General features: G+C 41.4%; 1 protein-coding gene across 1 annotated transcript in view; it reads right to left on the bottom strand.

The window, feature by feature from the left end:
- Positions 1–6,989: 6,989 nt before the first annotated feature.
- Positions 6,990–16,019, bottom strand: part of LOC131591813 (leucine-rich repeat serine/threonine-protein kinase 2-like) — a 65,457-nt gene continuing 56,427 nt past the window's right edge. Inside the window, exons 47-51 of the mRNA XM_058862882.1 lie at positions 15,470–15,654; positions 14,546–14,698; positions 13,641–13,849; positions 10,587–10,661; positions 6,990–8,720 (exon numbers count right to left, since the gene is read on the bottom strand). Coding sequence (XP_058718865.1) covers positions 8,599–8,720; positions 10,587–10,661; positions 13,641–13,849; positions 14,546–14,698; positions 15,470–15,654 — 744 coding nt within the window. The 3' untranslated portion in view covers positions 6,990–8,598. The remainder of the gene's footprint in view (positions 8,721–10,586; positions 10,662–13,640; positions 13,850–14,545; positions 14,699–15,469; positions 15,655–16,019) is intronic.

Genomic DNA, 16,019 nt, shown 5'->3' with positions numbered 1-16,019 from the left:
CTCACCCCAGTGTTGTGGGAAGCCGGTGCCAGCCCCTAGAGTTGGGGAGAGCATGTGAACGGATATTGCTCCAGTGATGGTTTTACGGTTCAAGAGGAAACACAGATCTGGGTTTTTAACAGAACTGACCATCTTTGGCCATTGTAACCTGCAAGCCAGAATCACACAGCATTTGCAAGAATTGCTAGAAAATCTCTTGAGTTACAATGACACTTCACTACTGTGTTCCTGGCTGTATTTCACAAAAGATTTCTGATTAGAGAAAGGAAAAGGCAAGACTAAAGCCCTGGCACTGCAGGAGTAAGGGGTTGGTTGCTGCTTTATGGTAGAGCAGAAGGTGGGATGAGCCATTTCAATGTCAGGAAGGCTCAGTTGGGGCAGGTACTTGCTCTGTGGACAAGGCAGCAAAAGCAAACGGGGGCAGAGATAGGCTGTGATCAAAACCAGCTGTGAAAGAGAATATTGGGAGAAAATTGGTCGTGAGCTGAGAGAAGGGGTAAATTAATGTAACTTATAATAATAATAATAGTGCTTCTAGGTGAGTGTGCTGTGCTCTTGAGTTGTGTATGAGGGGCTATGGTGGGTGTGGGTGGGCAGTGGGATGGGGAAGCTGTGGGAGTCAGGCTGGCATGGATGCCTCTGTTCTTTATGGCTGCAGTTTTTCTTACCATCTCTGTTTTGTGCATTAGAGCCTGCTGCAGGACACACCACAAGAAGACAGTGAAATGGGTATAGGAATGGAAATTTCCCTACTTCAGGCTCTTTTTATTCTTTTCCCTGAGTTTTCTAGCAGATGTTCTAGAGCTCTTGCTAGTAGAGATGGGGAAGAAAGGAATGTGTGTCTGTAGGTGGAAAGGGATTAGGTTAAGAGATGTAGCAGGCATTTTTAAAAAAGCAAACCCAAGCTACTTTCCCCTGAAATTCTTATACCAGAAATAGGTAACTAATTTGAAAGAAAATTCACCTGTTTCCCTCTCAGAAGCTCTGTGGTGGGGACCTGTACTGCAGGTATGGGGCTCTACAGCCTTTCTCTGCAGTGGCTGGCTCTGCCTGGGGTGCCTATTTGGGGTGGTCCATGGCAGGACAAGGACATGTGCTGATGGAGTCAGTCCTGCATGGAACTGAGCAATGACTTTCCTTCCTGCCCTGTGCAAGATCTTTTTAAGCTTTTCAGGGACTGATTTGACAAACTAAGCCCTAAGTAGAGGGCATAGTTGCTTAGGAAGGGTCAGAGGCAGATTATATTTGGTGTATAAATGCAGCTGTGATTAACTGAACAGACAAAATCAAGGTAAGGGAGGCAGCTGTTGCCTTGTCCTTTTGCTGTTGAGTTCTCTGTAAGATCTGTTGCTAAGGATGTCTTGTGTAATGATGCAGTAACACTGAAGCAGGACAATGTGATTACCTTGTCAGATCTTCTGTGGCACTGATGATACCAAAGCTCTCTGTTCCCTGTTTCTTCAGAGGTAGCCAAGTAATGCTGCTTTCTTCTGGGAAGATGGGAAGGAGAGCAGCTTGTTTGGGGATACTTGCTAAGATCTGTTTTTAAAAGGCACTCCAGAAGCTGGGCTTTATTTACGCCTTCCTTACTCAGGTTGGTGCAAAGATACTTCTTGTAAAGACATTTTTTTTCTGCCAAGTGAATGCAAACTGTGTCTGATATTTAGCCTTGGCAGTAGACCTGCTGGTTAGAGAAAATATCCATGCTTGCATTTAAAGTTAATACTTAGCAATTAATGCTTCAAAAAGCCTTAAGGGACTTTGCCTACTGCCTTTTGTGCACTGGCAAGGGTTTGACAGTGTAGGTCTGCCCACTATTTGCCCTTGCACGCCTTGCTAGTGCACTGGCATGCATTTGAGCAGACTTAGTTAGGAGCATGTGAAGTACTTCTTCTTTTCCTTCTGCCATAGCTTAACATCATTTCCAAAACATTTCTGGTTGCTTCTGGCCCAAGAGAAAGGCAGTGTCACCTTTCCCTGCCTTCCAGAGGAGTTTTGTGAAAGCTGGTCCATGAATTCATCAAAACACAAACCTTCAAGGCTGGGTAGTGCAGCCTCCCCTGGGTGAGAGCTGAAGGCATGCTCTGAAAACATGTCTCTGTGGGACTTCTACTTATCAAAATTCAAGCGAAATCTCATTGTGGCTTGGTTTGGGGTTTTTTGTTTTGTTTTGCATATATACATAGAAATATTCAGAGTTGCAGGACTGGTAATTTGATTTGTGAAAAATGAATCAGAAAGCCAGACTAGTTTAGGGTCAGGAGGACCCTGATGTGGTCTGGGGGCAAGAGGCCATGGCAGATAGCTGCTGGGCAGGCTCAGGATGGGCAGAGCTTCTCCAGCCAGGCTGCCTGTGCCCCTGTCTCTGCCTACACAGGCACAGACAGGAGCTGCCATGGATGCTGCTCTGAGCTGGGTCCTGCATTCCCCTGCTCCACTTCTATCCTCAGCTTCAGCAAAGCAGATGTCAGACTCTTCCAGCAGGACCAGTTGCTCTGCAGCAGCTGCTTCTGAGTCCCTGCAGAGCCCAGGTGTTTGTGTCTCTTCCTGGGTTTAGCTGCAATATCCATAAAAACGGAACTGAAAGGGTTTGGGGTTGGGTTTTACCCCTGGAAAATTTTCCTGTAATTACAAGGTGAGAGTGTATTTTGCCATGAAATTTTCTAGTTGTAGAGTGCTCCACACATTAGACTACTTTGGAAAAGAAAAAAAAAAGTGTGGGGAGCTGAATTTTTGACTCATGGATAGTAATGGAAAATTACTGTTTACTGAAGCTTAGTTTCCTGGCTGGTGGTTGGTTATTAAAAGTGACTGGGAACAATTGTGGCATTTAAACTGAGCAGGGCCACTGCACAGGGCAGGGTGACCCCAGCCTTTGGCTCTGCATGCATCAGGTGTTGTATGCATCAGGTGTTGCTGTTGCTGTGCTTCAGCAGCTAGTGGGCACCTCCTTGAAGTTTAGAAATTCACTTTGCAAATTTTGAGCTTCATTGGTATAATAGGAAGCTCATTAAACCTTTACTTATGCATATGCGGTTTAACAGCATCTTTTGAGTTTCACTTGAACCTCGTGGTGCTTGACTAATGCAAAGGAGTGGTCACTGTAGCAGTCTCTGGAGGCTTGAGGAGAGAGGAAATACTTTTTACATGGCCAACATCACCTCAGGGGCTAATGGACTGGCTTTCAGTCCTCCAGCAGCAGCACCCAAACCCACCCTCTGTGTGGCAAGCTACAGCCTCTGCTGCTGCTCATCCAAGGACACATAGCTTTGAGAGCAGTTCTGCAGCTTTTAAAAATACTTATTTATTGTGATCTCTGAGAATACTGGTATGAAGTTGTCATTTCTGGGCCTCAGCCTTAGCTCAGTTGATTTAAAGTCCAAATATCAGAGCCCAAGAGTCTTGCAGCTGGTGTTGGGGATGGATGTTTCTTGTAACTCCACAGAAAACAGGTGTTTTCAAGGCAATTGCAGAGGTATCGTGGCAAGAGAAAGCAGAACTGAGACCCACCGACCTTACTCTGGTGTATTTATAATGGAAATCGCCAGCTGTTTCCGTCGCCGCTGCACAGATCGCTCCCACACGGCCTGTCGCAGCGCGGTGTCCTCACGGCTCGATGGCGCTGCTGGGCTCTGCGGGACCCCGAGCAGGGGAGGAGGCGGCGATGTAACCCTGTGAACGGTGTAACCCTGTGAGCTGAGGCACTGCTTCCCCTTCCCGCTGGGACGGGACTGTAGCTCATCCTTCACTTGAAAAGGGAGCTTGTCGTGAAGGGTTTTGTCCCTTTTGCTGCCTTGTTAAACAGGTCTGCAGAGGCGAGGCGGTGCAGGGCCAGCCGGCCTGGGGTGCCCCAGAGAGGGAGCCGGGGTGCTCTGGCACGGAGGTGCTGGAACACGGGAGGTGTTGGCACGGCGGAGCTGGAAGCTTCCGGAGGGATGCAGCCCCGTGTCGCTGGAGGGGATTCCAGCCCGCTCGCTCCTGCCCAGGCATCCTTCAGCACCGGGCACCGTTTGGCCGCGTTTTCTGTCCTGACCTCGCTGCCGGGGACAGCCCTGAGGGGATCCGTGAGGCGGCTCTGGCAGCACCGAAGCCGGGCCCCGGCCCCTGCAGCGCTGCCGGCTCGGCTGCTGCGCGCTGATGCCGGCAGCTTCTGCTTGTTATTATTTCTCTCTCTTTCCCCCCCTGCTTTCTCTCCCCTCTCGCTTTCTTGCAGAATGGTTTCAGTGCTTCTCGGCTGGGTGGCAGCGGTGCCACAGCCCCCCAGCACAGCCTGCCCCTCTCCCAGGCACAGCTGTGCCGTCAGGAGCCAGTGCCAGGACATGGCACTGGAAAAACGCGGAAAAAGGCACGGGGAAAAATAGTTCAGAAAAGGCAAAACACTGAAACGGTCCCAGGAGATCTTAATTTCTTTCCCTTTTTCTGTCTGCTTTAACTTTTCAGGTCAGTGACACTAATGGGCTGTGGTGGAAGTGAAGTAAATAATCATGTACGCCATAAGACAGCACATTGATTTTTATGTCTGTCCTCACTAATTAATGACAGCCTTTGTAGGGACTGAGCACTTAAACCTCTGGCAGCAGGAAAGGCAAAGCAACACAGTGGAAAGGGAAAAAAGAAAAGGCCTTTGCTTGCTTTTTGACTTTCATAATGTTTTTACTAGAATCATATTGATATAGTTTAAAAAAAAACCCTACTGTTTTTTAAATAGATCTACTGGCATATCATAGATTTTAATAACCTTTAAAAAAATCATTCCAGTTTTCTGCTCAGTTCAAACAATCCATGCAAAAAGGTAGGTCAGCATTGAGGTCACTGCAGGGGAAAAGTTGTATCACCATTTGGTAATCCTTGTAATTATGCTACTTAATCAAACAAGGACCAGTGTAATTATTGAGGAGTCTTCCTGAGGTGCCTAATGCTCAAGGCACAGGTGTTCTCAAAGTGCCTACACATCTCACAGGTGCAGCAAAGAACATTCCTGAAACTGTGCTAGAAATTTCACCTGGGTTCACTTCTAAATTTTTGGTAAATGAGGTTTCCCCTTGTTAATACAACAATAATTAATATATCTTGTGGATTTTTTCCTCTTAAAATAATGAATTTTAAAATACAGATATGCAATAATTATGATTCTCCATTTTCATGTGATTATGCTACTCTGTATTTATAAACTAATTGTTGCAAAGACACATGCCTACCTAACAAAAAAAATTTGGAAAAGTTACTAAATAGTATGCTGGCAACCAGTGAGTTATACCTGTTCAAAGACCATGGAGAAGGCTTTATATAAGAGAATGTGCAGGTCAGTACAGTCCTGGGATATGTTCATAATATGGATAAAGACCTAGTTGAGACAGAAATAACAGAATACTTGCTAGTTCTGATCAGGAAATTTGGTTCTTTTAAGGCAGGTAAGGAGAGTTCTTTCCAGATTTTTTTAAATTAATGACAAAAGCCAGAAAATAAGTGAGAAAAATCGTTCATATGCTTTTCTACTTGAAAGACTAATAGAAATAAACCATCACTGTCTTTTCCTCATTCACTGAGACTCATTATTTTCCCTTACTACTTTCTTATGCTCTGGTATCGGAAGTGTTCATTAAAATGGATTATTTGTCTTGCAAAACCCCACGTTTGGGGGTTAAGCCACACCTAATAGGCCTCATTCTCTCTCCTCCCTTACGTGTCCCAGTTTTGCCCCAAAGTGGTGCATGAAGAAGTAATAGGGTAATAATATGGGACACTAGAGGCAGTATGAGAGTTCAGAGGAAAAAAGAGCATTAAATCAGGCTGTGCAGCTTGTTTACAGTGGGCTTGACAGAAACTGCTTGTAAAAGAAATGAGGTTAAAATTAATGACCAGGTGCATCTGCATATGTAATTTGTCAGAGCAAGCAAGTAATAAAAAAGAATTACTCTAATTAAAGGCAGTCATACAAGAGGGGAAAGATACTTTAAAAAAACCCCAACATTATCCAATCAGGCATTCAGCTCACTGTGTATGTTTAGTTTCCTTGTCTTTAGGTTTAAACCCCAGTACCTTTTAGCTGCACTGAGGGAGATGGGGTTACTCACCTGTCCCAGCTCAGGTGTTCAGTCACACCACCCTGCATGATTGTTTCCCATGAGTGAAAAGGCTCTTTTCTGAAGTAAAGGTAATCTGTTTTCACATGTTGGGTGTTACTCTAAGTATGCAAGAAACTGTATCTGACAGAACTTGTCCTCTTATGTGATCAGCTTCCACTGGTTTTCAAACAGTTCCACTGAAACCAGAGTGAACACAAAGTTATCATTTTTTTTTTCCTCTTTCCTTATATTTTGTCAGTAGAGATATTTCTGGGAACAGGTTTTCTTATAGTGCAGGTTTCAATGGTGCTGTTCCTGCCCTTGCTGGCAGGTGCCAGCTGGGGAGGAGATGCCAGTCCCTGAGTGCTTCTAACAAGAAGCATCAACACAAGATGTTCTCTAAATATTTTCTTGCAGTACTAAAAAGTATTTGGTGGGGGTGCAGTGGAATCACTGTGCTCTGTGTGAATGAGTGCTGTACTGCTAAACAGTAGTCCCAGTGGGTTACCACCATGACAGAATTTTTCTCTCCAGCCACAGATAAATCAGCAGTGGCCAGTTGAGTTGGGTTTGCAATGAGCTCCTGACTCTCTTTTGGCTGCAGTTTCTTTTGTTCTTTGCCATCCCTATAATACTGAATACATGACCCAATTCAGTCTATGGATCATTGTTAGCCAATGACCACAAGGACAATATTCCTTACAGGTCACCTTCCATCTCTGGGGAAGGCTGCAGGAACACCAAGCAGAAGACAAACAGGGGAAGGGAAAAGGGTTCAAGACATGCACTGAGAGCATAAGCAGGAATGCAGCTGTGTCAATAATACCTACAAGCCAAAATTTTGCATCATCCTGAAGGAATTAAATGCCAAAAAAGCTGCAGAGAAAAGCCCCTCCTTCAAAATTCAATAACGAAAAAGTAGACTTACATTATTAACAAAGAACAGTTTTAATAGAAATGTTTAGGTTTACATTTCAAAACGACTTACAAATAAACTTAATCACAATGCATATATTCTTTTCTTTAAAAAAAAAAATCTTTATTCTAACATAATATATATTTTCTGAGTTAAAAAATCCCATATAAATAGCAAATTCTTTTCAGTACACAGATTACAAGAATGCATAGAAACTGGGATGCATATCTGAAAAGAATCCTGAGTATGCATTCCACAACTGGCAGAAAACAGAACTAGTACAATAGTGCTAGAGTTGGAAACAAGAAATGCTGTTGTCCCCGTATATAATTTAAAAAACAAAAAAACAAACAAAAACTGAGAACTTTTTGGTTGCTCAACCTTGTTCAGCTCCCTAGACTCAGGAATTGCTCTGGATACTCCACTCCTTGAGATTTTGGGAGCACCCTATGGATTCTTCTGGTATCAAAAAAAGAGAATGGCGTCTGTCTTCAGGTGGACAGAAATGAGGCACTTCCTTAGAGCAGGTCAGTGTGGACTGTAAGCAGAAGCTTGGACTTGCAGCCAGAAAGCAGCAAAAAGTGATTCTTGAATGATGGTGTGTGGAAACAAATTTGGAAGAGGAAGTCAATTCTTACACTCCTCAAGGTTCCCCTGATTATCCACCAAAACAACATAAAGTCAAACAAGAATGAGTAAGTGGAAATGTTGCATGTTAGAAAAATCAAAGGAAAAGTTCTCCCTTTTTTTAGACTGAGGTAAGCAAACAAGCAAGCTGGACAAAGAACAAGTCATAGCAGCATTTAGATCAGATCATTCACCCTGTGCTTTCTTTTATCTCTTCCAAGAGAGTTGCACAAGAGAGCTACGTGACTGGCAGCGTTCCCTGTGGTGTGACTGCATCTCTGAGGAGCAGGCAAACTGCAGTGCTGCGGGAGGACACCAATGTGCAGAAGCTTCACGGTATGTTTAATTTGGAGCCAGTTTATTATTGTAGCACAATGGGGTGTTTTCTAGTCATAATGAAAAAAAAAGTCAATTATTCATGGAAGAAACACAGACAATTCTGCCTGTTGTTTTTAAAAAATAATGTAGTAATTATATATTCCTTTAAACACTGCTGTTAGATAAAATATCATGTTTTTTCATAGGGTCATGAGCTCTGACATTACTAAACCATGAATCATAGGAGCAAACTCATATATGCAAACTGCAATATACACACAGAGGCTTAAATTTTGCTTCTTATTGGAGTGTCAACTCAGTAGAGATAACGAAGTGAATTAGAGCCATTTATAGTCTCCTGGCTTATTCCCATTTTAACTGGGATCAAAAACTGGATGAACAATGTTATACTGAAGTTGAGCCATAGCTGCAGAGAGCAGAACAGGTAAACAACAGATACATGATACCATTTTAGAATCAGAAATTCTCAACAGTTTTCTGTCCTTTGAAATATTACAATTAACTTCTTTCTTCTTCGTATCCTGTGAATACTCTCATGGTAATTTTCTTCCTGCTTTAGTTTAAACACAACAGGAAGAAGAAGTTGTAAATATTGCACAGTATGTTAGCATGGAAGACCAGATAAACAAATGACACTTGCAGGGTGAGTCTTCAGTCCAAAGAAAAGCTTTTCATTTTTTCTGCTAATTCCTGTCTAATTTCTATGTGCTTTTTCAAGTTTTGTACTTCATGGGGCAGGTTAATGTCCCACACTGACACGCAGGATTGTAACTCTGGAGAAAAAAAAGAAAATTTGAAATATGCAACAGAGATGAGTTATTGCATAATTAGACATGATTTTGCTGATCTGCTTGTTATCAATTACTCAGAAATTCACTCAACAAAGGCATGATCTTTAAGACCTAGAAGACAAGTTCCATGACACTTCATGTTTGAGGTGATACAGTTATGGGTTACAAGATGTTTGTACTTGCACAATGATTTGGATTCTAGTTTCTAAATTTAGAGTATCCCATTTAAAAGTACTTGAAAAACCATTCCTAGTGCCTATGGGCCTTAAGCTACTGACATGAGCTACAGCTAATGCTAATACTGAGGTGCCTACTAAAATTTCACCTCTACCTTTCCAAGCAGATACACCCTAAATGTCTATGAGACTCAAACCCCATTCACTGTAAAATAAAAACGGATTTCATAAGCTAGTGAATATACTTAGAAAAGGTCACTTCTTCAGTCTCCATTCATGCAAACAACTCTTTACTCATGAAGAATTCACACTTTTTTTTAGTGGAATAGGGATAATTGAGAACACTTACACAAGTCAAGGCTTACAAACTAAGGCCCCAAGGATTCTGGAGTCTCCGATTCTTCTCTGTAATTAATGTAACTCTTAAATAAAATAAAAATGCTAATAAGCCAATAAATGTTCTTATGGTTACAGAAATTGGGGAATAGCACAATGTAAACCCAGTGCTCTGAAGTTTGACTCATTTTGGTCAGCTCATCTACACTTGCCCTCCTTAACTTTATACTATCACTGCCACATTTTTAGGAGTCGCTGAAACTGGGATGAGATAAAGGTGAAGAAGGGCATTGATCAGAGCACCAACTTTAACTGCTTTTAGAAAAATCTAAAGATGTAGATTTTCTATCTTCCATCACTTTGCTATCCTAATTGTCAGGAAGCTTTTACTGATGTCTGACTGAAATCTCCCTTGCTGTAACAGAAACTTGTTAGTGCTTATCCTCCCCACAGGGAATATATAGAAGTCTTAATTCTATTGCTCTTAATTTGCATATTCAAAGTCTATTATCATGTCCCCTCTAAGCTTTATTTATGTTAAGCAATTTAACTCCCTGCAACATTTCCTCACAGGTTCCATTTGTCTTCTCTGGACTGCTCCTAATAGTCCAGAACATTCAGCAATAAATAGGCTCCTTCTGTGTAAGAATTAACTCATGGCTTACAGACACCACTTTCATGGTGTGAGAGTGGTGTTTGCCTCATCTGCATCCGCATGACATGACCGATTCGTGACCAGCCTCTGATCAATTCTGACCCTTTTTCTGCAGCACTGCTGTTTAAGCTGATCATTTCCTCATGCTGGTACAGCAGATCATTCCTAATTAAATAAAAGATTTTGCATTTGTCCTTACAGAATGGTATCCTATTTCCTTACAGACCATTAGTTCTATTTTTCAGGCTCACTTTGAGTTCTAATCCTGCCCTCCAGTGAGCTTGTATTAGCTGTGAGTTGTCTGCAAATCTGAAAAGTACATTCACTATTCTTTCATCCACAGCACTCATGAAAACATTGGGGATTCCTGACCTAGCACAGACACCTCTGGAAGTCCATTTGATACACTTTCCAATTAGACAATGACATTTATTCTCCAAATAGAGTTTCCCAACAAATTGTATTGTATCCTTCAAACAGTGGCTTCCTCAGATCCATTTTTGGAAGTTACTTTTAGTTTGTATGAGCCCAGATATGCAAAAGAAAACAAAAAGTACTTAATAGTAGTGTTTCAATAAAATTTTGCCAAATGATGATCAACTCTTCACTCTCAGTGTGTAGTCAAGCACAACAGTGTCTCCTCTATTAATAATAGAAGTTAATAAAACACAATTCAGATACCTTTGTGATATTTGTTGTCTTCGGTGTCATTTTTATAGCAATATCCCAAAACAAGGACCACATTCTTGAGACTCCCTTTTTCAAAGAAATAAAATGTCAAATCTTAATTTTAATGTGAATTTTGTAATTTAAGGACAGAAAGAGTAGATGGCATCAAGGCACTAAGAGGACAGAAAGCAGAGTTCAATCAACCAGACCCTTTATTCAAAATCATTAACCATGAAAAACCCGGACACGAAGACAATGTAGTTCCCATCTCCATTTAATGTCAGGGTTTATCAGGGTTCCAAGGCATAAGCACAGGATCAGCCAACCCAGCCTGCTGAACAGGCCCAAGAACAAAGCACCCTATTATATAGCACAGGCAGAGGTGGTAGAGTCACAGGAAACAGATGTCACAGCAAAAGGACAGGCTGCAAGTGAAGTCGCAGTGCACAGCAAAATGTGCCAGTTCAGTTATGAAAAAATCAAACCAACCAAACATGACAAAAAACTGAGTAAAAATGATGAACTAAAAGTTTTAAACTTATGACGACATATGGATGGGAAGTGGAAATAGGGATAGATCATAAGAAGGTGCCTACTGAGGAATGCAAAAGAAGACCTGGAAGACAGAAGTGATTGGATCACAGAAGGACAAACAGAATGTGCCAGTGTTTCAATATCAACTTCCTGCTTATTTCCAACAAGACATGTCTATAAATGCCTTGCAAAGATAGACAGAAGCTGTTGCATGTTCTCCTGCCACAGCAGCTCCAGGGCAGCACTGTGAGGGTGCCCTTGGCTCCCAGCTAGTAGGGACAGGACCCAGCCTACGTCCCTGGGTCAGGATCTGGCCAGGCAGGGAACAGCCCCCAGTGTGCAGACACCCCGCTGCAGCACCGTGCCTCACACACAGAGCCTTACACTCCCAGGGCAAAGATGAGGAGGGTGAGCAGTTTCTGGGGCATAAATAGACTGGAGTATGGCTTAACTGTGAAAGCTGCAGTTGGGAAGTTTTTTAACATGTCCCAGGACCTCTGCAAGGTAGAGAGGTTTTTCCTGCCCTGAGGAGGTCAGCACTATATTGTCCTCTGAGAGTGATGTAAATCTGGTTACCGTAGATGAGGGATGGTGGGAACCATACACATCCTCCATGCTCAGATTTTTCATAAATTTAATTTTTTTCTATAGCCAGTCCTATCCATACTCCTTACAAAAGTGACTGGAACTTAAGTATAATGTTTCTTATTTAGACCTAGGTCCTGTCTTACTGTACAGAAATCTAAATCTGTATTTGCAAAATAAACTACAGATTTACATCTAAATTATTCTCTGTGTTAAGTCTCATGCCTATTGAACATCAATGTGTTAGGTGACAGAACTGGAAAATGTCATTGTATTTCCATATTCATATATGAAGTACAGATAACATTAATGTCTCAAAGTCTGGAAATCTCTTTTTCCTGAAATATTTACCTCTTGAGATTATATGGTTTAACCTTAAATAAAACTACTTCACACAAAAATATTTCCTCTATCTTCTCTTATTTCATATAAGCAATGTGGTACTGTTGAAAAACTGCTCAGCAGCCTCAGTGACATTTTCAGAGATTCCAGTAGAAAGCAAGTCCTTGAATTTAGGAAAAAAACCTTAGCCCTTATAAATAATTGCTGCAAAAAGATGATCAAAAGAAAAAAGTACACATCAAACTGCATATATCAATCTTATTTGCTGTTCTTGAGATTTGTGCAGCCAAACTCCTGAATATTAATTTTTCTATAAATAAAATTTTGATTAAAAATGTTGAGGTGACTGAGCCTCAAGGTTTTTTCAATCACACTATTCTATACAATATATTCTCCCTATGAGTGACTGCAGCAAGGCAATAATTATGTTTTCATAGTAATTACTCTTTACAAAATGCTAAAAATAAAATGTCCTTTTATAATACTAACATTGTAGCTATGAGGACTAGATGGAATGACAATGCTGTGCTATAGCTGGCACCATTAACAGCTGGGCTTTGAACAGACTGTGGCATTTGGTGTTTCAGGCAAAGGCAAGTCAGAGGAAGGTGAAGTATGTTTGACCCACACAACATTGCCAGCACTATGACCTGACTGTAGTCTACGGATCCTTCTGGTGCCAGAAAGGAAGAAACAGCCTGCAGAGTAAGTTCCTGATGGTAAGAAGAAAACATTCACAGCCTACAACTGAGATTTGCTAGCAGAATTACAGTGTGCTGCTGAATTCACAACAGCTTCAGTGTTTGGTTTGTTTATTTTTTGGATAGCAAACACGTTTAAATAACACTGGCAGGGAAACTCCAGAGTTTTTCCAAAACACCGTGGAAAGTAATGGGAACCCACATGTCATGCCACAAAGGACTTTTTGAAGTAATGTGTACTTTGAATGTATTCACCACAGCTGTACCACAAACTTGAGTTGATATGGCCTTTATTACTTTTGGAAATGGTGCAGGACAATGTACAGGAAGGAAGGAAGTGTGAAGGAAGTTTCAGCAGCCAAGGAGTGTCCCTTCCTCAGCTGCATTCCTGCCACTGAAACCCCACAAGTCCTGTCTGCCTACAGACGCTGGAAACAACTATCCCTGATGAGAGCAGCAGCACACAAGTGCACACCCCAAGTCCAGGTGTGTAGCACTTTCCCAGCTCTGCTGTGATCTGTCTGTGACCCAAATCTAAAAGAACCATTCCTGAATCACACATGAGATGGAGAAAGAACGCAGGCAGACACACGTAAGAAAAGACCACATGACAAGAGGATGGTGAGAGCAGGGATGCATCACTGAAGCACAGCACAGGGATGCAGTGAAGGTGGGGTACATGAGCAGATCAATGACAAGCAGGGAAGAGCTGCTGCTTTATGTGGGCACAGGTATTCAGCCTGCTGATATTCAGTTTACACCCTAGAGTCTCACACTGATGGAAAATGACAGCCGTGGAGTAGAATGAATGAACAAATCCTGGATAGTGCTAATCTGTTCCTGGAGCACTATAACAAGCAGTACAGAGAAAACCTAAACTTAGCAGTGATTTCAAAGTACTCACCCAGCTGAGCTGTTATCATGACTCGAACAGAATCACAGAACTTGTCTATGACTCGTACAGGACGACGCGTTGACAAATCAAGCAGCAAGATATGTCCTCCTCCTGTCCCTATCCACAGGGCAGTATTTTTCTGAAGACAAATGGTCTTCACTCTTCCAGAATAAGCCAGTTTATGTTTTGATTCCTTATTTAATTTTTCCACTTTGTTCCTACAAGTATGGAAAGAATTTGCATTGGAATTTGGTGGCATCCTATTCTGCAGCTACTAAAATGACACTCTGAATACCAGACTTTTAAGCAATCATTCACCAAGTCAAATCACAAAATTCTCATGCAAACAAATTGAGATTAAAACTATTGGACTCCAAAGAGCCACCTGGTCTGCTTCAGAAGACCTTTAAATAGAAGGTAAGAACACTTCTTAGTTCTCCCTCAGTCTGTAGGAGGATAATGTCTCAGCGAAGTGGGAAGAGCATACCTACACCTTCTCCTAACCTCACCATAAAAAGGAAACCGATGTGGCATATTAAGGCAGAGGAACAATTTAAATGCAAATGAAAAAGTTGTCACAATTAATAAAAATCTGATTTCCTACTGAATTTGTGCACTGAAAAGATACTCAGGGTACCTAAAGGACAGCAAAAGACTTCTTTCTTGAGCTAAATGAGTCTTCTTGACATCATAGAGAAATTGGGAAATACAGTAAGGGTCTTTAAAAGGTGGGATTCTGCATGGAATATTCTGAAGTTTTGGGCTGAAAGACAGGAAAAGAAATTCACACTTGCCCAACAAACTGGGAAAATCCCTTACTTCTGGTAGGTTAAGGTACTGTACCATGGTAGAGAAGGCAATCTGATATTCAGCTTCCTATCCACCAGGCTGACAATCTGAAATAGAACACTTACTTAAGAAAATGTGCACAGTCAATTAATTCAGAAAGTTTTTCTGTCTTCTTGTCCCAGATTTCCACAAAATGGCTGTTTTTCTTTGCCAAGTAGATGGATTTGTCTATTGCTATTGAAATAATGTTTGCATCACTGTAAGCATTATGACAGAACCTAGAAGAGAAAACTCCAGTTAGATACACAGAAAATAGCAGAAAAACTTGACTACTATGAGTGGGATTAGTTTCCCTCTGACTCTTGCAGAATCATTCAACCTTAAAATCAAACTATTCTAAGCTACAACTGAAAGGCTTTGCTTTAATCTTCCTACAGTTTGACATAAATTCTCACAGTAACAGAGTTAGGCTGATGACATCCTTGGAGGCACATTAATGCTCAAAGTCTATTAATGAATCTTTCTCATCAAACACTGTTTTCCCTGCTCAGGAAAAGCTTCCCTTAACTTCAGAGTAGGATTTGTCCATGTGAGAATTACTTCAAACACTCCCAAACCCTCAGTCAATAATTTCTAAATAGTGAGAAGTCAGCAATCAGATGTGATTAAATTGGAGAAAGATATGCACATGTATCATACTGACAAACATGGAAGGACAAATACTATGATAAATATATATGTGTTATTCTAAGTAAAGTAAACAGGGATTTTAGTGGACAAGGCCAGTTGAAGAAGAAAACTGATCAGTTGCATAGATACTGACTTCAATCCTTTATGGAGTAAAAATGTATTTCCTTGTTTAAAAGCAGCAACAAATACTTTCAACATTACTCACTGGTACTCCATCTGCATTATGGAAAGAAAAGAACAGAAACAAGCAAACTCAAAGAATGAGCTCTAGAACAGGACATTACATCAAAGTACTGTCAGAAATCTTTAATGAAAACAAATGAGCCAAGTAACATCACTTATAAAAATCAAAAACTTACAGTTGACTTGTCTTTGTTTCAATGAGCTTTTGAACAGAGAAGTCACTGGTTAAGGCAATGATTTTTGTTCCACAGCCTCCCCAGATTATGTTTTTTTCAGATAAGCATGAGGATTCATTTAAGCACATCAGGGGTGTGCTAACATTCCCTATAGTCAATATCTTCAAAGGTGTAGCACCCTTACACTGCAAGAAAAAATATACTCTGCTTTAGAAACAAGGAGGATTTAAACACTCAGAATCTTGTTAAAACAAGGCCACACAGCCTGCTGAATTAAATTTACACATCCAGATTTTCTGATGTCTCAGAACATTTCCAGAACGTTACTGACTGAAAAGCACCATATTCCCATTATAGATGTCCCCTAGGAGACAGACTGTGAGCAGAAACAGGCCAGAGAAGGGATTGACACTTTCTGCAATCCCTGGCACAATTCAGTAATTGGTTGGAAAGACACATCTATGTCTTTGAAGACATCCTACACCGGACCATATTCTAATTCTGAAATGCACTGCAACCCCATAACTGCTCTAAATGCATATGGTCAGGA

Source organism: Poecile atricapillus, chromosome W, assembly GCF_030490865.1.
Source record: "Poecile atricapillus isolate bPoeAtr1 chromosome W, bPoeAtr1.hap1, whole genome shotgun sequence".
In the NCBI taxonomy this organism is placed as follows: Eukaryota; Metazoa; Chordata; class Aves; order Passeriformes; family Paridae; genus Poecile; species Poecile atricapillus.
The sequence above is the reverse complement of the archived record's forward strand: the minus strand, read 5'-3'. Positions and strand labels throughout refer to the sequence as shown.